General features: G+C 39.8%; 1 protein-coding gene across 1 annotated transcript in view; it reads right to left on the bottom strand.

Moving 5' to 3' along the window:
• Nucleotides 1-25,125, bottom strand: part of EGFR (epidermal growth factor receptor) — a 1,653,396-nt gene that overhangs the window by 38,937 nt on the left and 1,589,334 nt on the right. The window contains exon 27 of the mRNA XM_044064990.1: nucleotides 2,757-2,859. Within this exon, the coding sequence (XP_043920925.1) occupies nucleotides 2,757-2,859 (103 nt within the window). The remainder of the gene's footprint in view (nucleotides 1-2,756; nucleotides 2,860-25,125) is intronic.

The following is a 25,125-nucleotide window of genomic DNA, read 5'->3' as shown; positions in this document are numbered from 1 at the left end:
ACAAACTGATGGTGAAATTAGATTTACCTGACGGGATTATGTTCCACACCTCAGGAGCTATATGTGCAAATGGTTACAACTTTACTGTTGTTTATCAAATGCATGCTATGTTTTTAGTTTTCTAGAATAATCCAGACCAAGACTTATGAATTACTGTTCAATTCCTGCTTTTCCTTATATACATATAAATTCATTCTGTAAACTCCTTATTTTTTTCTCTGTGTTTGTCTATACTGTTTGGTATTTGAATGCTTTTCAGGCAAAGGTCATGCCAGAAAACAGTGTTTGCACCAATATAATTATCTATTTAACAAATGTAAAAACAAAACACTGTCTATATTCCGCATGTTTCTCTCTTGCACTTTCTTTTACTAACAGCCTGAATTAGTCACCATTTTTTTATTTGCTGGTGACAGGTACAGTAATATGGACCCAAAGAAGTCCTAAGCCTGCTTGGGAAATACTAGGTGTATATTTCTATCTTTGCACCTTTAGTTTCCAATTTGTTTTGTGGAAATACTAGTTGTGTTCCTGTAAATGAATAGATGCATAATTCACCTGATCAGTGACCTCCTCCTGTAATCCCAGCATAAAGGGGCAGTAGCTATGATGTCCTAGGAAAAGCAAAGTCCATGTTTGAGCATTTGAAATAAAACAGCTCAACATGCAGTAAATGTCAATGTAAAGGAAAGAGACTTGTACAAACAGCAACAGTAGGCTGGCACTGAGCTTTTGGATGCATTATATACAAACTTAATTTAACAAGTATGACAGTAACTAGATGCAGTGCTCTATATTTTAATAGGATGGCTGTATTTGATAAGCTGTGATTTCGTTGGGTATATTTTGCTTAGCTTTAGTACTCCATATTTCCTATTACTATAGTTTCTGAGAACTGTTAAATAGGTAATTGGCATTAAATCACAAACAGGACATGGTAAGAGTTTTAAATGAAAATGATTAGTAGTAGTCATACAACAGTATTATTAATAATACAAAACAAAGACAGAGGCTTATTACACTGGTAAGTGATTTGCCCAGCCATGTTTAGCCCATTCTTTATTACACTAGGTCACTCTCTCTTTAGGCTGGACATCACATAACAATATAAATATACAAAACTATGCACTGCAGTCCACCTACACAAACATGTCCTACTGCCTAAGTTGGAATGTTAACTCCCTATCATAGGTTTACATTCAGGGCAAATTTGTGCGTCTTCCAGAAGACGGAAAATAAAAGTCTAAGGTTCATTAATCTTAGCTCCCCCCACTGGAGCATTACTGTTTTATGGTTTACATTACAAACCAGAGCCACTTTACTTCTGGACGGTATTTCAAACTATTAAATGCACAATATTTTCCCACTTTAACAAATTCTGCTGCACAGAAGCTCAACATACACTGTCAGCAGTACAGATGATAACCTATTTATTAGGCACCATATAAACTAGCAAGGAGATCCATATCCAAACTAGCTCTAGAAAACTAGAATAAAACATGATCTGAATTTAGGTCAATGACCAGCACAACCGCCACCCTTAAAGACTATCAAAAATCACTTTGGGAACTCACAAACAAAATTTCAGAATGCCATTTCTCTGACAGTCATGGCTGGTCAACCTGATTATGCCATAAAGGACAATTACATGCTGTGGATTACATACTTACTACAGTGATCAAGACAACTACTAGCTCACTGTTACATTTCCATGTCTTGGCACCTGTCCTAGTAACATTTCTTTCTGTCACTTCTCATATATCCTTATAGAAAGCTTAGTCTTTCTTCCATACTTCTTTGTGTCATAGATTGAAAAGGATAACATTGCTCTGTATATCTTTGCTTTTCTAGAAAGTAATTTCTTATGCCACAACACTTGTATATTTATAGTCACTCATTACAGACAATTTGTTTCCTGGTGTTAAGATTTATATCCCAATTAGCATTTTGAGAATGATTGAGAACTTTAACAGATTCTGCTCTTTGTTATGTCCCACTAATTCAAACTATGCACTCTGGATGGTGCCTGAAAAAGGTCTTCAGACACATGTTGGGTTAACATATGTAAATAATAAAGAACTATGAAGATTTGAAATGATCCTTGCAAAATATTTTACACTAGAAAATATACACAGTGACTGTTTAAAATCCCTAATAGCCCAAACCACAAGTTCATGCATGCTTTACTCACTGCAGCCTGCTCCGTGAAACTCTATTATTGTTTTGCATATTATAGGTTTTACCACCTATCACCACAAATTGATATTTGCAGCTTGGAAGCCCAGAAAATCTGTCCCAAAAGATGGAAGGAAAAAGCAATGAGGGAAAAAAAAAACAAAAAAAAATATATAGTGGATAGTATTGTCTCCTCACAGCAAGAGGTTCCCCAGTTAGATTCTCAGCTGGGGCGTCTTCTGTGTGGAGAATGCATGTCCTTCCTTTGTCTGTATGGGTTTCCTCCAGATTCTCTGGATTCCTCCCATATTCCAAAGCTATGCAGTAGGTGGATTGGATACTCTAAATTGGTGTGAGTGTGTGTGCAAGTGTGTCATGTGGAAGAACTACCATGGCAGGGCTACCCCTCCCTGCAATGTAAATCTTGACTCTAGATGATTGTCACTTTTGCAGTGACAGCCTGATCCCATGTGCAAAAATGGGAAAAAGGGGCTGTGGATGGATGGATGAATGAAACATTTTTTTCAAAGTAAGATAACACGAAATGTAGATAACAGAATGGATCTGGTCTTTGAACTAACCTGGAGCAGGCAGAAAACTGTCTTCTAGGTTTTCATCTGAAACGGACAGGGTTGGATCTCTGCTGTACCTCTGCACAAAGCTGTCGTCTCTCACAGGACATCCCTGTCAATGCAAAATTAACAGAAATACAGATGAAAATTTACAAGTAAACTGAAAGACATCATACAGTCAAGTCACATTTATGTGACCTGTGAATGAGTATACACAGAGAATATAAAGAGAGTGCAGAGAGACAAGCAAAGGCTGTGTTACAGTTTATCAAGACTATGATGTGTGACATAAAACAAATAAATGCAATGAAATTTTAAATGATGAGTAGTATTACTGCACATCTACAACCCCCTCCTTCAAAAAAAAAAAAAAACACATAACAATAAAAATAATCAATGGCTTTTATTTTTCTTGGAAAAACTGCAGTAAGCTAACAGCTCCACTAAGTTTATTGTATGTATATATATATATATGTGTGTGTGTGTGTGTGTGTGTGTGTGCTCAAGTGCATGCTTCAGAATATGTGCACATCAGTCTATTATGTGTCGTCATAACTGCTATGTGCAGAATGCTGAAGTGAAATAGAAGTCTTTCATTTATCATATACATAAACCTACTAAGCTGTAGCTCCTGGGTTAATGTGACATCCAAATAAACTCTCAGGGTGATAGGTGTGGAGCCATGACTTTGTTCCATCAGCCAGGGTGCAGGAGAAGTCAACCAGGGAAAGATGTGAGTAAGAAGCTTATGCCAGCACAGATACAATTCCTATTCCTTAGCTGAATACAAACAACTCTGCAATAGTGTAAAAAACCACATTACCAGAGACCACAAATCCTATTACTCAATATTACAAAATGATCAAAAATAAAACCCCAAAAAGTTCTGGAACAGCATCTCTGCCCTACTCCATCCTGGAAAAAAGGGGGAACCCCTGCCCAGATCCTAACTCTTCTGATCTGTCCTTAGCTATACAATTTAACTCTTTCTTTATAGACTCAGTTGTCAATCTTACCACATCCTTCACTGATAATATATCAGGCCAGACCCCATTCTCCCTCCACAAACTCAACCCTCTCCAACTCCACCTATACTCATCATCTCTCTTTCTCTTTCAAACCTATTCCTATTAGCACCATAAACAAACTTCTGCAAAATTTGAAACCATGCTCAGTTGCCCCAGATGAACTTCCATCTAACTTTCTCAAGCTAGCCGCCGATGGCATAGCTTTTCCCATCTCCATCCAAGAATCTTATGTACCCCTCTCCTCTGGAAACAAGCCTTCATTATTCCCCTCTACAAAGGGGGCAACAATACTGAAATCTCTAATTTCCGTCCTATCTCCCATTTCTCAGATTCTCGAAAAATGTATCCACCTACAGCTCCTACCCTATCTCTTAGACAACCGTTGACCTCTACCCAACATGGTTTTAGACCAGGAGATAGCACCACCACTGCCCTCATCTCTTTTCTAGAAACCGTTAATCATCCTCGTGACTCTGGCAACATTGTATCCACCCTTCTTCTAGACTTATCCAAAGTCTTCGATACTGTTTCTCATAACCTTCACTTGCCCAAACTCTCTCAACGTAACCTTTCCTCCTCCTACATCAACTGGTTTTCCAGCTACCTTTCTAATAGACAGCAAGCTGTCAAATGGAAAAAATGTATCTCTTCCTTCCTTCACACTCTCACAGGTGTCCCACAAGGCTCCATACCTGGCCCTCTATTGTTCAACATCTTCATCAATGTCTTCCATCATCCGATCAGCTAATCCAATATGCCAAATCCCTACCCAAACCCACAAAACTAACTCAAGATGCCTTCTCTTGTACTGAGTCATGGATGCTGAATAATCACCTTGGCCTCAACCCTTCAAAATCCAAAATCATGATATTTACCCATTCTAAATCTTCCAAAATAGATAAGAACTCTTTTTCCATAAGTAGCCAAAACTTGACCCCAGTTGAAATAGTTCCCCACTCAAAGCTTCTAGGAGTCATTATTGATTATCAACTAAAGTTCGATGTCCACATACAAACTACTATTAGGAAAACACATCAAAAACTGGGTATGTTATATCGCCATAGTCGTTATTTTACTCCCTCAACCAAGTACATCCTCTCGATCACTTACCTTATTCCCTCTCTTATGTATGGTGCCCCTCTCTTACCAATCTTCAATACTCGCTAAAGTCTAAGCTTGCTTTCTGCTATAATAAGATCTCTAAGTTTGCTACCGGTTCCAAATCCTCCTCTCACCACTGCAAGGCTCTCCACTCCTTGAATTGGTTGGAACTCCCTAACTATCTTTCCTACATTCAGCTCTCTGTTGCCCACAAGCTCATCTTAAAACCCATAAATTGGCCCACACTTTCTCCTCCCTCAAAATGTATCAGCCCAACAGACTTCTTAGGTCCAACAACCAAAACCTTCTGGAAGTGTACAACCCTATACATACCCCAGGGACACTTTTATTATCTTTCTCTCTGGCATGACTATGGAATTTCCTTCCCCCTCAAATTCGAACCACCACCAACAACCATTCCACCTTTAAAGACCTGCTCCATTCATACCTTTCTTCAATTGGGAATGCTCCTGTTCTCATCCCACCTGACTTCATCCAACGTCTATCCTAAGAACCATCTCCACTATATATATATATATATATATATATATATATATATATATATATATATATATTCACTTCTTCCTCTATTGCCTCTTACTCACCTCAAATAACTGGAATTGCAAGGTCTATCCTCCTCAACACTTGCTCTCAATTATTACCTAATTATGCTGTATTAAAGCACACTCCAATATACTTTTACTATTTCATGTCCTGCCATTTTTTTATGTCCTCAGAATACTCTGTACTTGTTGTTTTCATACTTTAAACTATGTATAAGTGACAAACTGCTTTAGATTTTTACTGTGAAATATGTATATAAGTGACAAACTGTTTTGATTTTTATTAATGAACTATGTATAAATTACAAACTGATGACTTGTATTGTAAAACTGTGATTTGTACTGTAAAACTGTACTAGGAGCTTTTCTCCCTGGGCCTCCATTGAAAATGGTCTAATTTTTGGCCCAATGGACTTTCCCAGTAAACAAATGGCAAATAAATAAATACCTTGTAGGGAGGGAATTGGTTTGATTCCCACTGCAGGAGTACTATCTGGGGAAGATCAGCAATCACAGTCCTATAGCTTTGCTCTAGGAGCATAAATCTGCTAAGAATTAAATGCCCGCAAGTTAGCAAAACAGGGCACCACCTCACTTGAAAATATGTACTGTACTTGATGTTTAATGGGGATGAGGAATAGGACAGAGTAACAGCATATATAAAAATGTTTCACCCCCAGCATGATAATGTCCACTAAGCAGTCACTTCTCTCCTCTGTGTGTCTGCTGGTGCTAGGAATGAATGGAAGTTAACAGGCTGATTTTGGAGAGGAGATGGGAGGTGATGTTCATAGGAGATGACAGTGTCAAAAAAAGTCATCCATCTGTAAGAGTATTATGAGTGATTTTTTTCTACCACTTTATAAGTAATTTGTTATGCAAATACTGATGAGTCTGAAAACCTAATTATTAAGCTTTAAATTTAAAACAATGATAATGCTTCATGGCACTGTGAAAAAGTACAGATATGAACACTATGACTTAAAGTGAAACTAACTGAAAAATGTCACTTCAATCTTATCAATGTTGTAATGTTAATAGCATAATTAATTTAGTCAGCACACCGCAATTTTCACTTTTTTCTACAGAAAAAATGAGACAGTAAAACTAATTAAATTGTTTTTATCAGTTTGCAGATTGCACAGAACCAGTAAGATCATCATACACCATTACTTTTTGTATATGGCAAAGACAACAGCATAAGGAAATAAATTAACTAAGTTCAAGTTGCTCTTGTAAGGAAGACCTGAATGGTTTAAGAATAATATGTCTACTATTTAAGATACCAATACTTTCAGCACTGCACTGATTTGCCTTGGGAATAACATTACATTTTTATGTGCAACTTCTTAAAATGTAGGATTTACAGTTGTGGAAAAAAAAAGAAACAAAGTACTGCTGTATGTTAACAGTAGCTAAAATGACTCCAGGCATATTTTTACTGAACAGTTCAGCCAATCACAAAAAAATGTCACTTTACCTTTCAACTGTGCTAATTTGTTTATTTGCTAACCAGTTAAATTCACTTGGCACAAAACCCTCATTTCAGGATGACCCAGAAGTATTATCTAGTTAAGTGGCTTTAACAACAACACAGCTGGCAAATGGGGACTGAGGATGTAAACTCAGAAGAATATGATGAAATGTATTAAAATACCATACTCTGCAGAACACATGCAGATTGTCACCACAGGTTATTAAACAAGCACGGCCTGAAGAAGCATGCCCTTTTTGTCCTTTTTATAGATGTTCATGTCTGAGTAACAGACCATATCACACAAAGACGAGACTCTGTTCTTATCGCTTACTTACTCCTGCTTTCTTGACTGTGTTGTCTGACTAGGCCAGTGGGCTTCCTTCACGGGAGACCAAGATGATTTATTATGGAAATTCCCTTACTTTTTTTGAGAACTAGGTGTCATCACAGGTCTCCCACCAGTGCTCAAAGAAATGGAGGAAGACTTAGCTGTAGTGTTTTGCTGGGAAATGCAGAATCTGGTAATAAAGTTTCATCAGTGACAGAATGTGGTGCTTGAGGGTAAGTGATTAGAGGTCTGGAGGATACCACTTTTCTAAAACAAAAAGATGAAGAAGAATATGTGGGAAGTGTGGTGAGGGAGAGGCTTCAGAGGACGATGAGAGTTGTCATCACAATTAGTGGCAGATTCGGCAATCAGACTTCAGTGTAAGGATAGGGCACTATTCATAATCTCAGCCTATGCCCCACAGCAGGGTTGTGGTAGAGAGTAAAAGAGCATACTCGGACAGCAGCTGCAAGAACTACTAGATAAAGCAGGACCAACATGAGTTGGTGCTGAAAATGGGGGACCTGACTGTACATAAAGGGATATGAGGACTCCTTGGGTCTATATAACTGGGGCAACAGAAACAAAGGAGAGACCACTCTACAGTACTGCCTGGCAAGTTACTTGATGGTGGCTAACACATGGTTCAAGTAAGACAGACAGTCAAAACATCACATACAAGACTGGCCAACGTTCAACACAGGTGGACTTCCTGTTAGTAAGGAAAGGGCACTGGGATAGAATCAGCAATTGCAAAGTCAAGCCCAGTGAAACAATCACCCCACAATCTACTGCAAGCAGTGGTCATAGAAGGTTCTAGGGTCAAGAGAGTCTACAGTGAAGACCTGGAAGTTGACTGGAGTGAAAGCACAACAGTTCAAGGAATTACTTAGGGCTCTAGCACCTCAGAAAGAACAGGCAGTGCATGTGCGAGGACTATAAAACAAATATGCGGCCAAGCCAGATTTGGAAATAAGGTACATAAGAATAGCTGGGGCTGAAATATAGAAGTCCAGGAAATCATCAAAGGAAAGGGGGAGTGTAGTAAAAAGTGGGAGATAGAAAAGACAAACCAGGCTAAGAAGAAATAATGGTAGACTTAAGACAGCAGTTGCATTAGCGAAGAAGAAGGCATAAGAGGTACTCTACCAGCTTCTTGAAAGTGATTCTGTAGATGGCACAAATATTTTATCAGGTTGCAAGGGAAAATATGAAAATGACTGGCACTCTTCATAAGGAATGCCAGCAATAACCTGCTCACCAGTTCACAGTACATAAAAGGCAGATGGAAGGAATACTTTCACATTAGTGAAATGTAAGACATGTATTTTTCATTGTGTGCTTGTATCTGAGATTGAATCAACATTTGTATCTGTACGTTGTATATGTATCGTACTGTTATTTATAAATATGCAGCTTTTCTCCCTACACCTCCACTGAAAAAGGATAGTTTGTCCAGTCAAACATTCCTGGTAAACAAATGTAAAATAAAATAAAAATAAATGAAATAATTACTTCCAGTAGATTCTGAATGAAGAAAACCCCATAGAAGCTGTAATGGCCCAGACACAGTCTACAATGAAAGACGACAAGCAGCCTACACTAGAAGAAGAAAGAACAGCACTAAGGACAAAAGGTCAAAGAAAGCAGCAGGCTCAGATGTGGTCACAGTAGATATGATCAAGAATTTGGGTGAGTTAGGGGAGAAATGGCTCTTGGGAGACTTTTAGCAGTATGGAGAGAAAGGCATATCCAGCATGAGTAGTGAATAATCATTTTACTGCCAATGTACATGGACAAAGTGGACATTCACAGCTGCAGGCAGTATACCTGTACCAAATTTCTATTGCACTGCATGATAGTTCTGGAGATGGAGATTGATAAACAACTATGCAGAGTAGTAGAAAGTAAGATGGGGGATGGACAATTTGGATTCAGATCTGATGTATGCCGTGAGATAGATAGCTGAAAAGAAGCTAGAGATGGAAAAAAAGAGCTGAACTAGACATTCCTAGACAGCCTAGTACCAACCTATGACCCTATCGGCCCTAGGGCCTATACAAGCCTAGCCATAACAATTCCCTGGCTATTTATTCCCACATTATTTACTTCCCTGGACCCCTGTCTAGCAGGATGACTGACGTGATACAGGGGAATCGTATGATAGGTCCCAGGAAAGCTGATCTGGACAGTTCTGCAATGGCTCAATGTCCCAGAAATATTGGTAAAATTAGTGCAGGTGATTTTCAAGGACCGAGTGACACAGGTATGACAATGTTCAGACTCACAGGGGGTAGTCCAGTGGAAGTGGGTGTGCATCAGAGTTCTGATCCCACTTCTGTTCATATTGGTGATGAAATAAATTGCAGAACAAGTCAGAGGGCACAGATTAACAGAGTTGCAGTATGCCAACTCTGAACAAGGACTTCAACAAAGGATAGGGGAATGAAATGCAAAATCAAATGCACTTAGGGTGAAACAGAGTATAAATAAGACAGTCGTAATGGCAATAAATGGGGGAAATCCGAGGAAAGTGAGAAATCAAACATAAGGGAAAATAGTGAAACATTTGAACAGCTTCCAGTACCTGGGATGGGCAGTTGAGGAGAAAGGAAGTCTAAATGAGGAGGTCAAAGCTAGAATTAAAGGGGCTGATGTCAACCAACAGTGTATTAAGGGTATTGAAAGACAGAAGAATTTCAAAGAGTAGTTGGGGAAGTTCGAGATGATGGAGATAAAATGTCTAAGGTGGTGAGAGGCACACTTTTAAGACGGAAAAAATGAAGATATCAGAGGAGAAGCCCAAGTAGCTCCAATTGCAGAGAAAGTCAAGGAGAACATATTATGGTATTTTGAGCAAATATGCAGGAGAGCAGAAGACAATCTGGTGAAGAAGATTTGTGGCTGACAGGAAGAAGGCAAGAGGAAATGAGGGTGTCTAGCGAAGAGATGCATGGATTCTTAGGTATGACTGTCAAGCAGGAGAGTGGCACTGAAACTGTCAGAAAGATGGCAACAGTTGATGTGATAACCCAACCACATGTATAAAAAAATGGGAAAAATGAGGGTTGATGATTACGATAAAAGTTGTAAAGGATGAAGGGTTATTACAGTATGAAGGGTTATATTTCAGTAAGTCAAAAATAAAGGATTTGGTGATAAGAAAATAGGTGGAACATATTTCACAGCGACAGAGATCAGAATTTTAGAATAGAAACAGAAAATATCAAGTGGTGATGAATTAGTAGAAATACCACAGGAAATAAAGGCAATAACACTATGGTGGAAAACATTTCTGTTGTGACATTTAATAAAGTTTATACACTAAATATACATATTTTAGAGGAATTAGTGTACTAAGGAAGCGTTTATGTAATTCTGATGAAAATGGAATAAGAGTAGTTGATTTTTTTTTTTTGTGGGGATGGTTTCAAAATTAAATCTCATAAGATATGGTGTTTAATAATAAGTATTATGGAGGGTGAATTTAATCAGTCTTGTGGCATTTATGTTACATCTTTTATGGGTGTTAAAAGAAAGAGAAAGCAGTGAAAAAGGTTTTTATACAAAAAGCATGAAGAAGTGTAGAAGAAAGTAAAAGAAAGGGAAAGGGAGGTGATAACTATGAACAGAAGGAATATGAGGGAACAATAAAGTTAAGGAAAACAAAAATGGACAGAAAATGATGATATTACAAAATAATGATAGAGAATTATTTTTCTTTTCCAGAGGAAGGTTTAGAGGCAAATAAAAGAGGCAGTTAAAAAAGCAGATAGAAGATTTTAAGGGTTTCATGAATGATGGGGAATTTTATGAAGAAAACACATGGAGCTCCAGCAGTGAGGCTGCTGATGTAATGCTTCAGGTACCTCAGCTACGGCCTTCAAGGAATAATGAGTATTTACAAAGCAGCCAAAGTTTTTATCCAACAAAAGACACAGAAATAGTGTGGGGGTAAATCACAGTGAATGTAACAGATACTCCACTGGTCACAGTGATGGGATGCATTTTGTTAACAGATTTCCACCTTTTTCTGCTACTGTAAGGGATTTAGTAGTTAATTTATGGACCATTGTTAGTAGAGATGAAATTCTTTCTAAACAATTTCCTGATGAAATAGTTTTCTCTTATAAAAGTTTTTTTAACCTGAAAGAGTTGTTAAATACAAGGAAAAGAAAGGAACACGGTCAGGTGGGTTCCTTTCCTTGCAGAAAGTGCAAGATCTGCGACAAGGTCAGGAATTTAGATGGGTCTTTTATTAATGGAAAGAAATATAAAGCAGAGGAACATTTTGATTGTGATTCCTATGGAGTTATTTACATGATTGGTTGTGGCTAACCTTCACCTAAGTGGTATGTAGGACACACCAAGAGGAAAGTGAAATTAAGGATTTTGGAGCACTTAGGTGATGTAAGAAATGGTAGACTGGATAGCCCTGTTGCTCGACATTTTCATTCTATACACAATGGGTTGGTGAATAGTTTCTTTTTTAGTGTGGTTGCTAGACCACAAACTGTATCAGGAAGCATCAACAGTGATTTCTTACAAAAGTTGTTACAATTAGAACCCAAGTTCATTATTCATTTTGGTATACTGCATCCCCATGGCATGAATTTAGAAGTTAGTTGATTTCATGTGGCACATGTTGGGTGGTTGTTATGGACATCATACACTGTTTTTAAATGAAGTTTTATAGGTAATGTGTGTTGTAAAACATTTGGAACACTAGTTAATTGTTTGATTGGGTGTCAATTGTCATTTTGCAATTTGTATAAACATGGCTGCTTTGTAAATGCTCACTGTTCCTTGAAGGCAGTAGCCGAGGTACCAGAAGCATTAAATCTGTTTTTTTGCAGCCTTACCACTTGAGCGCCGTGTGTTTTTTTCAGTTATTCAGCTTTTTTAAGCTGATTTTTGGTGGTATTTGTGGAATTTTATGAAGAACCATGTTAGATGGATTAACTGTGAGAGGAAATATAAAATATAAAGCGCGAGAAGAAAGACTGGAAGTTCAGTAAAGTGGAATAAATATCTTGATATCATATTAATGAGGATATGTTTTAAGTTATATTTAAAGAAAATTAAAAGTATGTATATTTTACTATCTTCTATATTTTATAAATGTTTGAAAGTGATGTGGATAAATGGGATAAATAATTGTTTTGATGGGGAAAAGATGATGCAAGGCATTATTTTATAATAGAGGGAATAGGGATGAAGACACAATACATCCAGGAGATGACTGTGGCAAAAAGGGTGGGTAGGTTAGCGGTGGGCAAATAGATGATGTTATAAAGGTTGCTAATGGAATGGTATATAGCTGAATGAAGTATACTATATGTGAATTTAAGTACATCAGTAATGTCATGGGATGTTCTAAAACCAACTAAGCTACCACCGACTCAGTCCAATGAAGCCTAGGTTTAATGTCTCATTTGAAAGATGCCCCCCCCCCCCTTCTGCTATACTGCAGTGTTGGTACTGACAAATGAATCCAATCACCTGGTCTGGAAACAGAACTCACAGTCATTTCATGCTCCAGCATGAAAGAATGAATGTACTATGTTGAGCCATTCTTAGGTCTCATTATGCAAAAGGTAACAGAAAGCAACCATTGTTTGCTTTGTCTCTTGTCTAGAATATTGTCCAGTAAACTCATTGTCCAAATACCAGAAGAACAGGAGTTCTTACTAATTAAGTGATATTGAAGATGTGCACGTCAGACAGCACATATCACAAGTATGACAAGAAGCACTGTTTCTTCATGCAGAAGAGAGTTTTGGTGATGAGAGTTCATGAGTATACAATCCTAACCATTTAGTGAGTCTTCCTAGTGTGGAAGCTGTAATCAAGGAATTTAGGAAACATTTTGTTTTTCTCAAGCCACTCAAACACAGACAAACAGGCAGCTTTTGAAGGATGACACCAAGACACAGATGTAATGGTGTGAATACCATCAAGTAGCAGGACAGAAAGACTTCCTATATATTACTCAGTGGATGACTGAAGTTTTCCTGTACTCTAGAATAACTGCTGAAAAGGAATACTGCCTTTACAAATGTCTGCTCATTGGAGGTTTTTCAGTCCGTCTTGGATTTATTTCCCAAATAACTTACCAAACTATTATCTTTAGGATGGGTTGCACTTTACAGCATATTAGCACAATGGTAAAAAAGTATCACGCTGTACTATGTGCAGTCTGAATCCATGAAACATCTGTGTCAGTGGTGTAATGAGTGCAGGCTGAAGGGCAGAAAAGGGCCAAAATGCAGACTGTTGCCCACCTACATACCCTAACATAGTTTGATACCATGACGTTCCACCTATGTTTTCTTGTAAATCTTGTTTGTTTATAAAGACTTCATGATGATAAGGTCCACTGCCAGACATGTCAGCTGCAACTTAGGTTTTCAGTGTTACAAAACAGCATTAACACCACATTTACATAAAATATCAGCAATATAGATTTTCAGTATTGCAAACAATAAACCTAATAAAGTACAAGCTATATAAGAAAGTGGTAACCAGTTCACGAGGAGAGGGGGTCAGAACATTCAGGACCTAGTCCTTACCAACAGTCTCTAAGTGTACCTCAACTGCTGAATTCCCTTCTCCTTTAAAGCGGCAAACCCCAACTCTGTAAACAGATCTGAATTTAAGGTCTTTAAAACATATAAACCTACTTCAATTCTATGATCATTTCTCTAAGTTTAACTGTAATTTCACCTGACCCCATGCAGCATCAGCAGATACTTACGCATGAGTTCCATTCCCACCTACCCACTAGAATCAAACATAATATGAAATTTAAAAATAAATTACTCTGAGCTCCACCAGTACAAATAAGCTCTTTGAAAAAAAAAAAAAAAAACTGCTAAAGCCTTATAGCAAATTGAAAGCTACCTATGTTAAATACTCTATCAAAAAGGTCAATAAGGAATTAAAATTGGCATTCACAAAAGTCAGTATTAAACTGAAACCAATGATATCTACAAATCCTCCTTTAATTACATCTGAAAATTGATAAATAATACCCAGGAATGTCCTGAACTAATCAAAGATAGCATTTTACATGTTCATCTTAAAGATTTATCTAATGTACCTGCAGGCAGATTTTGTGTTAACTTTAAACTAAAAATGCCTCCTAGATGGGTCCAGACAATTTACCTAGATGGCTAATAAACATGCCCTTGCTGAGCTCTTCTTTTACTAGTCTAGCTTAAGCTTAACTAAAAGATATGCATCAAAGGTTTGGCAAACAACTAATGTAATGCTCCTTCAAAAAATAGGGTCCTACCACAGACTATTGGAAATAACAACACATTAGCTTAACTAGCCTTACTTACAAAGCCATGGAACATATCTCTAACTTTATAAAGCATAACATTTAAAACATACAACTGGAGCCAAAATAATGTATGTTTTTGTAAAGGATAGGTCATGTCTGCAAATAACATCATACACTTAAGACACAGAAATCATACCAAATCTACTAGTGGGCATATTTAGCTCAAATGTCTTCCCCTCTCTCTACTCCAATATCCCTAGAGCACATACTCACACATACAACCCCCTTACTCAAATCACTCAAGAAGTTCTCAAGGCACTAAGGCCAAGAACAGCAAGTATGTGGGGTCAGATAAGATACCATATCACCTAGTGAGTAGCCTGAAACATGACTAGTGTAATCTCCAACAGAAGCTATTTTAATATCCTCACAACAGACTTCATACCTGATAAATGGTGGACATCATCGATTATTCCCTTGCACAAAGGTGAGACTTCGATAGACCTGGATTATTATATACCCATAAACCTGACCCATTTAATCCATAAGGCTATAGAAATTATTATTAAGAACTTAATAAACAAGGATATAGGTAACCTACAGGCATTCAACCCAACTGATTTTGATTTGTCAATTGCAGGCCCTGCCTACCTACTTGACCTGGTGAACTTTTCTGAAAAATTACTGAAGCAATAGATGAGGGTGAAACAGTACAAACCACATATCTAGGCCTTGCAAAGGTGTGCAACACCATTCCACACTCTGGCATCACAGTTAAACTCTCCCCAGATAAATGTCAGTCTCTGTGTAAATTTCTGGATGTAGAACTATACCTCCTCCAAAAGACAGGGTTTAGTCCTTGTGCTACTCTTCTTTGTCGTTTACTTCTTGGAGGTTAAAACTTATGATGTTATGTTGTCCTTATCTCGCCTTCATTCTTGCTGGCTAGGTATCGGCTCTGACTTGGCCACATTCTAAAGCTCAAGAGATTCCACTGGCTCGAGACTAGATCCTATCCCAACATGCCTAGCAATAGTTACCCAAATCTCGTTTGTGCTTGAAGCTTCGGGATTGCTTTGTGACTGGCTCAGGCTAAGTTGTATTTTTTCTTCTAATTTCTCCCTTTTCTGAGAAAGATAATTAATATTTTCTTCTTTATTACTTGTAGTTTGGGTATTCTGAGTGTCTGTGCGAATCGTCTTTTATCGCCTATTGTTGCTGTTCCTTGTTGAGGCAGTCGTTTCCCCTCTTAGGCCTACTATTCCACTTTGTCATTAGTACCTTTCTTTATTTCAGTCCATTTGAGTTAGAGGTCTTGTTCCAGCTCTTCCTTTTTACCCCCTTTTTCCTCGGAAGAGGTTGCCATTTAAGTCAGAGGCATCTCCTTGGTCGGAGGAGCTATTGTTTAATTTAGAGACTCTCCTCCATCCTTCCCCTTAAAAAAAGTGCTTTTCTGTCTTAGATAGTGTTTTTTCTATTGGCTGTTGTGTTTATTCTTGCTGTGAAAATGTCTAAAGAGTTGCATAAAGAATCCAAGCCTTCTGGATTCAAGAAATGTGATTTCTGTATGCAAAGGATGTCGTCGACCGATGGTCACACCAGTTGCATTTACTGCCTGGGAGCCATTCACCTGCAGGACTCGTTCCATATGTCATGCTTTTAGCCCTAGGGTCCTGCAGGAGCAGAGGAATAAGTTAATCTTGAGGGGATTGCTTAAAGGACCTTTTGAGGCATCTGTGGAAGAGAATCAGGCTGGTAAATCTGATAAGCCCTCTAAAATGTTTCTTTCTCGACTCTGACCTCAGAACCGTCAAAGGGTCAAGGAAAACAAACTAGTGTGTCAGATCCAAAGTCTGTCGGGTCGACAAGACACAGTCTACATCAGTTCCTGCAATGTCTTCGGAACCACCTAGGAGCCACAAAAGACACCGGTCTCCCACCTTGGAACTGGTGGCTTCCATACCTCAGTCTCCACTGCTTCAGTCTGTGGCAAATAGTCATCATTCGTCTACCCATTCTTTTCGATCATCCAGGAGTCTTTCGGATGATGATGTGGAGAGGGTGGTGAAGAAGTTACTTAGGACACCAGCTTGGCAAAAATTTTATCGAGCCCACCCCATATGATCATGGAGCCGACCACCCAACCCACTTTATCATCAATTCCTCCTTCGACTTACCTGAGTTTGGAGCTGGGGTGCTTGGAAGTCTTTGTAGTGGAATCATTGGTTCTGAAAATCACAGGTCTCTCGGTTCCAACAACTGCTCTAATCTCGTCAATACCACCTTCTATTGAGGGATCTGGGAGCCAACACTCCCTCAATGGCTCCGAGGGGTAGAGCAGCATCAGACCCTTGCTGGATCCCACTCTCCCCCTCTTGGAGCTTTGGCGCAGGTATGTTTAGCTCCTGCATCAGCCTCAGTGTGGGAGAAATCTCAAGACTCTTCAGAACCGGGGACCATCTCGGGCCGGGAACGTGGTGCCTTTGAGGTGATGAGGAGTGTGCTGTCCTCTCAGACAGCTCCATCCTTGCCTTCAGCTACTCTGTCCCTTTCGGGTCCAGTGTTTACCTTCTCACCATCCCTCCATCCAAAGTGCAGGGAACCTATGCCCCAGGAAGCCCCATCGGGCTAACCCCCCTTCCGAAATCTCTCCAGAGTACCCATCTGAAGAGATCCCTCAGAAGAGGACTTGAGAGAGGAAGCATTTAGACTCGTCTGACTTTATCACATCAGACACAGACTTGGAAGGCTCAGAACAGTCCCCACTGTCCCCCTCAGAGGATGTCTCTTTTTCAGACATCCTGGAAATCCTCAAGCAGAGGGGGGGCTGGAAATCCTTTTCCCCGTCTGAAGACGAGTCTGTGTACCTGGAGGCATTTGGCTCCCGACCCTCCACCTCTTCGGTGTCTCCTCCTTTCAACCAGCTACCGGGGGTGGACAGTCGAAAAGAGTGGAGCTCTCTAGAATCTATGGAACCGGTTCCGAAGAGGTCCAATAAGTTTATTACAGAGCCAGAGGACAAACTCTTCCTGACCAAGGGTGTTCCAGTTGATGGCATGGTGGCTGCGGCAGCCACTAACAAGGAATTAGCAGAAACTTCTTCTTCTGTCCATCTGCCGAACAAGGAATCCCATGTGATGGACAGATACGGGAAGCGTGTCTTTTCCTCAGCGGCATTTACCCTTAGGTCACTGAATGATTTGTCCCATTTCACTTGTCTACAGAGGGATCTCCTCAAAGAGCTGGGAGATACTCTCCAGGATCCTACAGCTGTGGGAGCTTCAGAGAAGGCTGCTTCCCAGCTTCCCAGCTTGTGACCTTAACTTCTGTAGTCAACTCTTCCATGTGGCTTATCTCTTACACGGCCAATGGAGTGAGTAGGGCAGCGGGCATGGGAAATGTCTTATGGAGGCATTACTGGATGTGCCTTTGTGAGATTGTGGAGCCCTTCAAGTCCTCCTTCACCAACCCCACATTTGATGGCTCATCATTTTTCGGCCCCAAGGTACAAGAAACACTTACCAGGTGCGAGCAAGAAGGCAAAACTCTCTCTGCAGTGGGAGTACATTTCTCCGAACCTAGTAGACTGTATCCCAAAGTTCAGAAAGGCAGGAAAGTGTGGTTCTGGAAATCCCGAGGAATTTTGTCTGCTGCATGTAGTGATTTTTTCCCCTGAGGGGCAGAGAGGGAAACAATAATGGAAGATGCCACCCTCATGTCAGAGGGGGTCTGCACAACCAGGGCGACAGAGATAACGTTCTTTGGTAGACCCTTCCAGTGCTCCTGAAAGGAGGCCCACCTGTCCACCTCTGGAGGTGGTGGGGGGCAGATTGTCACTATACCCACAAGCCTGGCAAAGTATAACAAACGATACATGGGTACAGTCAATAATATCCAGGGGATATACCATTCCATTCTCCCAGTCACCCCTCCCCAGAAAGCAAATGTCAATCCCAGATGTTCCACCCCATCTACGGGATCAAGCAAACCTAGAAGTTCAAAGGTTGCTAGAAAAATGAGTCATCCAAAAAGTTCCCGCAGACCAAATCAGATCGGGAACTTACTCAAGGTTTGTTTTCGTTCCCAAGAAAACAGGGAACTGAAGGCCCATTTTGGATCTCAGCAGACTGAACAAGCCTGTCAAGAAAATGAAGTTCTGGATGATGACACTGCAGTCCATACTCCCTTTTCTGGGAAAGGACAACTGCATGTGCTCCAGCGACCTCCAGGTTGCGTATTACCATTTAAAGATGGACAGGCGATCCAGGAGTTATCTATGCTTCTGGCTGGGAGCCAGTCATTACCAGTTCAGAGCTCTGCCCTTTGGCCTCACTACAGCCCCCAGAGTGTTCACCAAACATATGGCAGTAGTTACGGCTCACCTGAGGTGTCTAGGATTCTGGGTGTTTCCATATCTAGATGACTGGCCCCTTACCGCCACCACCAAGCATTGACTAACCACGGCAAGGGACACCACAGTTCATCACTGTTCACAGCTAGGCGTCCTATAAACACTGTTGCCTTCTCAATGTATTACATTTATAGCAGCAGACTTAGATACAAAAGACTTGATGGCAAAATTGCCTCAAGACAGAATATCAATCATACATCGTCAGGTTTCAAACTTCATCACGAGGACAAAGATACAAGCAAGTTTTGTTCTCAAAGTACTGGGATTGATGGTGGCAGCAATAACACTGGTTCCCTTGGCATGCTTCCATATGAGGATATTACAGTAGCTTCTCTTTGCTCAATGGTCCATGTAGGATCTACCCATGTCACACGAAAATTCTCATCATGGATACCTGCAAGAAGGATCTACAATGGTGGCTTTATTCCACACAGGTAGTGATAGGCAGACCTTTTGTCCTTCCCCAACTTATAGCCATAGTGACCACGGATGCTTCCCAGATAGGGTGGGGGGGGGGCATTATCTGGGATAGACTGTTCAAGGAACTTGGCAACAACACGAATACCACTTGCACATCAACGTCCTAGATATGAGAGCAGTGCTTCTGGCATTGCAAGCACTCCAGGACTCTCTCCAGCTCTCCCTACTTGGACAATTGCAATTCAAACAGACATGTCTGTAGTGGGGTACATCAACAAACAGGGTGGGACCAGATCTTGCCCCTTGTGTCAAGAGGCTCTAAGAGTATGGCAATGGGCAATCTCTTCTCAACACTTTCTGATTACGAGACACATCCCCGGGGAAATCCAACGGGATAGCAGACAAGCTAAGCATGGCAATTCTGATGCCATACAAGTGGTTCCTGAAACAGGAAATTGTGAACCTAATTTTTCTCAAGTGACGCCAGCCTTGCTGTGACATTTTTTCCATGTCCATCAATACCAAATGCAGCAGCTATTTCACCCTAGTCCCCCCTCTGGGACAGTCACCCAGGGATGCACGTTTGGCCCCCAGGACTTCTTTATGCTTTTCCCCCATTTCCACTCATACCCAAAGTTCTTCAAAAAGCAAAATTGTTGGGTTGCAAACTAATCCTCATCGCCTTCTTACTGGCCTCGTCAGATATGGTTCCCCTTCCTATGACCCTATTTCCAGGAGGAGCCTTGGATTCTGGACCTGGTTCCAGATCTCCTGATCCATCAATCAGGGATGCTCCACCCATCTATTCAGACCCTCAAGCTGACAGCTTGGTTTCTCCACTTCCCGTCTTAGCCAGGCTTCCTGACATTTCCCCATTAGTACATCACATTTTGTTTTTTTCGCACAAATCTACAACAACAAAGCTTTATGCTAGCAAATGGAAGGTTCTCTTACTGGGCTGTCAAAAATCACATTGCTCCTTTTACAGCACCCATTTCAAAGATCCTGGATCTTCTGGCTGAAACGTTTAACCAAGGAGCAGCTGAAGCTGCCATTTCCAATTATCATGTTGGTGAAATGGACTCCAACGTCATGTCTCACAGGTTATGCAAAGCCTTCCTAAAAGGTACTATCCTCTTAAGACCCCCAATAAGAGAGACACCTCCTCCCTGGTGATCTAAATTTAGTTCTAGCTGCTCTGATTCTCTCCCTTTCGAGTCAGATGTTACTTGTCCTCTGAAATTCTTGACTTGGAAAACAATTTTCTTGACTGCCATTACCTCAGCTAGGAGGGTATCAGAATTAAAAGCTCTCTCTGCTCGTCCCCCTTATTTAATTTTTCACAAAGACAGGGTTTCTCTCAGGACCAGTCCCTCCTTTTTACCAAAAGTATGCTCGGAGTCAAATTTAAATCTATCAATAGAACTCCCCGTATTCTTCCCTAATTATGGCAACAAGGCAGAATATAAACTTCACCAACCGGATGTGCAATGGCAGTTACATTTTTACTTGTACAGGACAAGAAATTTCAGAAAATCTGACCAGTTGTTTATTTCCTTTTTAGAAAACAGAAAGGGAACTTCAGTCTCAAAAGTAACCTTATCAAAATGGCTTACGGACACAATCACTTATGTTTATAGTTCACAGCACAAACTACCACCAGAACAAAATTCGAGGACACTCAACTAGAGTATTGTCTACCTCTACTGCCTTTCAAACCAGATTACCCTTAAGACTCAATTTATGCAGCAGCTACTTGGGTTAATCCTCATATCTTCATCACTCATTACAAGGTAGGTGTGGCCTCCTGGAACAGGGCTTCCTTTGGTTCCACTGTTCTGAAGAGTTTATTCCATTGAGCCACCCAAGAATGAAGGTGCTGGGGACACTGTCCCAACCAGCAAGAATGAAGGCAAAATAGGGACAACATATCATAAAGAAGTTATGTACTCACCATAATGTTCCATGTTTGTTGTCCTTGATTTCACCTTATTTCTTGCATCCCACCCCCCTTGCTGCAGGATGAAGAGGAATTATCTGATATTTGGCTATATGTGCGGTGATTCCCTTCCTGCCTCATAACTTGCATAGGCAGGGAGTCCATTACTGTTGTCTAGGTGGCCTAGATGAGTGTATATATATATATATATATATATATATATATATATACAGGATCTAGCCTCAAGCCCGTGGAAGCTCTCGAGCTTTAGAATGTAGCTGAGTCAGAGTTGCGTATCAGCTCTGAACCCAACCAGCAGGAAAGAAGGCAAGATCAAGGACTACAAACATGTAACATTATGGTGAGTACATAACTTCTTTTTAGGGTTTGTAGCTGACCATGTTTACAGATGACAACAAACTTGGTGCCATCATAAATTCCCCAATGGACACCAACATCTTACAAGATGGGGGTCTGTCCCAGACAAATACCTGGTGTCAAAACAAATGCCAAGAAGTGTATGATAATATCCTTCTGAATGCAATACTCACCTTGTAACTGTAACACTGGCAACACACCCATGAAAAATTATCTCGTAGTTAGGGATCTTGGAACCTCTACGGACAATGAAATGTACTTTGATCACCATGTATCAACTGTTGTAAGGAAATCCTTTCTAATTGCACAGTTTATATGCTTAAGGTATTGCATTCAGATCCAGGAATGGAATTGTTTCACTTTACTTGGCACTCAATAGTCTGATCCTTGAGTATAGCGCCCCCTTCCATATGTACCAGTCCAAACAATTGTCACCAATGGAATGGCCACAGTGTGTTGTCACTTAAAAAAATATAAAAACTATGCAGACCATCTCAAAGCCATGTCCTTCTTCTCAGTATTATACAGGCTATTAAGAGGTGACCCCTGCCTTGCACATACAGCTTCAACAGTCCATATTCTGTCAGGTCTATTACACATTTGCAAGTCTAATGGTATATTAGAGACACGGTCAGAAAATCTGTGGGGTAACCTGAAGAGGGCTGTGCATAAGAGATGCCCTCACAATCTGACGCACTTTTGCAAGGAAGAGTGGTAAAATACTGCCAAGTCAAGATGTACCATGCTGATAGACTCCTACCAAATAAGACTGAATGGTATAATTACATCAAAAGATGCTTCAACAAAATATTAGTTTAAGGGTGTGCGCACACAACAAAGTATTAGTTTAGGGGTGTGCACATTTATGGAACCAGCGTATTGTACTTTTTTATCTTTTATATTTTTTCCCCTAACAGATTTGTTTGTTTTTCAATTGAATTGTACAGGTTATAGGTGACATTAAAGGTGGGAAAAGTTTTGAAATGATTTATTGTGGTCTCATTCTTTATATCACAAAAACCTGGCATTTTAACAGGCGTGTGTAAACTTTTTATATCCACTGTACATGGACAGACTCAAAAGACTCCAGCTATTTTCTGTCTCATATCGCCTACTTAGAGGCGATCTTTGCCTGACTTACAAAGCCATGTCTGACCCAGCTCTATTAGAAATGCTACATCTAAAGAAATCCCAATCACTCTGTACCACATGCTCCAGAGACCTCAAGCTGATTACCACAATCAACAGAACATGCTGGAGGGACAGGTTCATAACCCAGAGACTACCCATGCTATGGAACAGACTTCCCATACATGTCAAGCAGAGCACCTCACTGGCCCCTTCAAGATAAATCTTGATGAGTGGATGAATAATAGAAAGTTCACCTCGGGGATCACTCCAGGGGCTGCACTTGATAGTGGCACTGGGAACTAACGTCGGGCGGCACGATGCCAGGGCAATTCTATGGGCTAGGCTTGTAAAGGCTCCAGGGCCATTAGCCTAGTACACACCTATGAACCCAAGATGCCAAAAGATAATAAAGTTAGTGGATGAAAGTTAAGAAATGAATTGTAAAATAATGGTGGGTAAATACTGCCAGAAATATAGCTGCGTCTCCAGTATAAGTAAATACTAGTTACAAGATGCTGGTATGGCAGAGTGAAAGATGAGAGCTGAAACTAGTATAAAAAACGAAAATCTTCACAGTCTAGAGAATTGAAATTAAGAATAATTTATATATGATTGCTCACCAAAATACATTAATATAGTAATGTATGTCGAATGGTTTAAGTTAAATTAAGTTAAACTTGAATATTTATTTTGAATGCTATGGTGCTATGTTGTAAATATGCCTGAAAACCAAAACAAAGATGATTAGTAAAGCTGGTTTAATATAGAAAGTTCTCTGACTGATAGCTTGATTCTGCCCGCATTGCCTAACCCTGCTGAATAAGTATACTTCAGCATGTTAATATTTAAGAAAAGAAAGCATATGTACAAATAGACAGAGTAGGGGGAGAGGTGCACATAAAGAAAACAAAAAATAGCTGTACCAAATCACATCTAAATCTAAAAATGTCAGAATGCTTTCAGAAACAGTAAATTGCTTTGGCACATACCATCCGATAAAATACAGAACAATATTAAAACAAAGTTTTTCCACAGTGTAAAATTTTCCTAGCAAACACGCACATTTTCATCACTATTAATTGTTTTATGAGTAGAAAAATGTTATCTAGTTACTGCATGAATCTCAAGTTCTGTCACAACTTCAAGCACTTTGGGGGACATTTTGAAACTCCAGTTTAAGAGAAAAGATAAAACCTTAAATAAAATGCACAAAAGGCAAACAAGTAATTATGCTGTTTGGCTCTAATAGGAATGCTGCAGGCCACTTATTTTTTTTAAATAACAGTTGGTTGTGGGATAATAGAACAGCATAAGGTTGAATTAGAAAACATACATTTCTGGCTACATTCCTGTCCAACTGCAGTTACAAACAAATAGTTTATGATGCTGGTGTAGCATCATGTCTTAACATTATATTAAAGCATCATAAGTTTTTTTTTTTCTTTTTCAAGCTGCTGCTGGTCACATATACCTCTCACTTGTCTGACCTTTCATAGTGGTCTGCAGCTACTACTCAGTCCAAACTTCTGGAATTCAAATTTTTCCAGCACCGCCTGGAACATGGAGACATAAACAGTCTCTGCTTCTGTGTCTGTGTGACCAGTTGCAAAGGACGTTCTTAAAGAAGAATGCCCTTAAAAAAAAAAAAAAAAGTATTATTTTTTTTTAAATTAAAAGGAAAGATTTTATTTTTTTCTGGACCATACAAAGCAGTCTCTGTTTTCTGGGCAGTGTCCCTTAATTCTGGATAGTCCAGAAGAATTCTGGACGGTTGGCAACCCTACCTGCACCCCAGAAAAACATGATCCTGAAGAGGAGTCAGGAAGGATTTCTGGAAATTTACTGTAAACCCTAGGCTTTTGCAAGAGGCACAATAACATAGTGGATGTTCTGAAATGGGGTCTCTAAAGAGGAAGCCTGAATGAGCAGGTTGTCCAGGTATATTAAGATTTGTATTCCCCTCATCCTGCAAAAGGCAATCAAAGGAGCAAAGCATTTAAAGACCCTTTGGGTAGTAGAAAGGCCAAAGGAGAAAGCAGAAACCTGAAAATTGAAGAATGAAACAGAGAAATGCAAACATTTCCTGAAACAGCGATGAATAGGGATGTGAAGATAGGCATTCTTGAAATCCAGAGAGACTAGGAAAGCCTCAGGTAGATGAAGAGGAAACAGGGTCTGAAGAGACAGCACTCAAAAGGAAGGAACTTTCAAAAGCTGCTGAGCTGAGAAAGATCCAGAATGGGCCTCCTGGTACCTTCTTTCATTGGAACCAGAAACATTCTGAAATAAAACACCCTTCCCCTTTGAGGAAACT

Source organism: Protopterus annectens, chromosome 3.part0 (genome assembly GCF_019279795.1).
Source record: "Protopterus annectens isolate FY-2018-M chromosome 3.part0, PAN1.0, whole genome shotgun sequence".
NCBI classification, from domain to species: Eukaryota; Metazoa; Chordata; order Ceratodontiformes; family Protopteridae; genus Protopterus; species Protopterus annectens.
The sequence above is the reverse complement of the archived record's forward strand: the minus strand, read 5'-3'. Positions and strand labels throughout refer to the sequence as shown.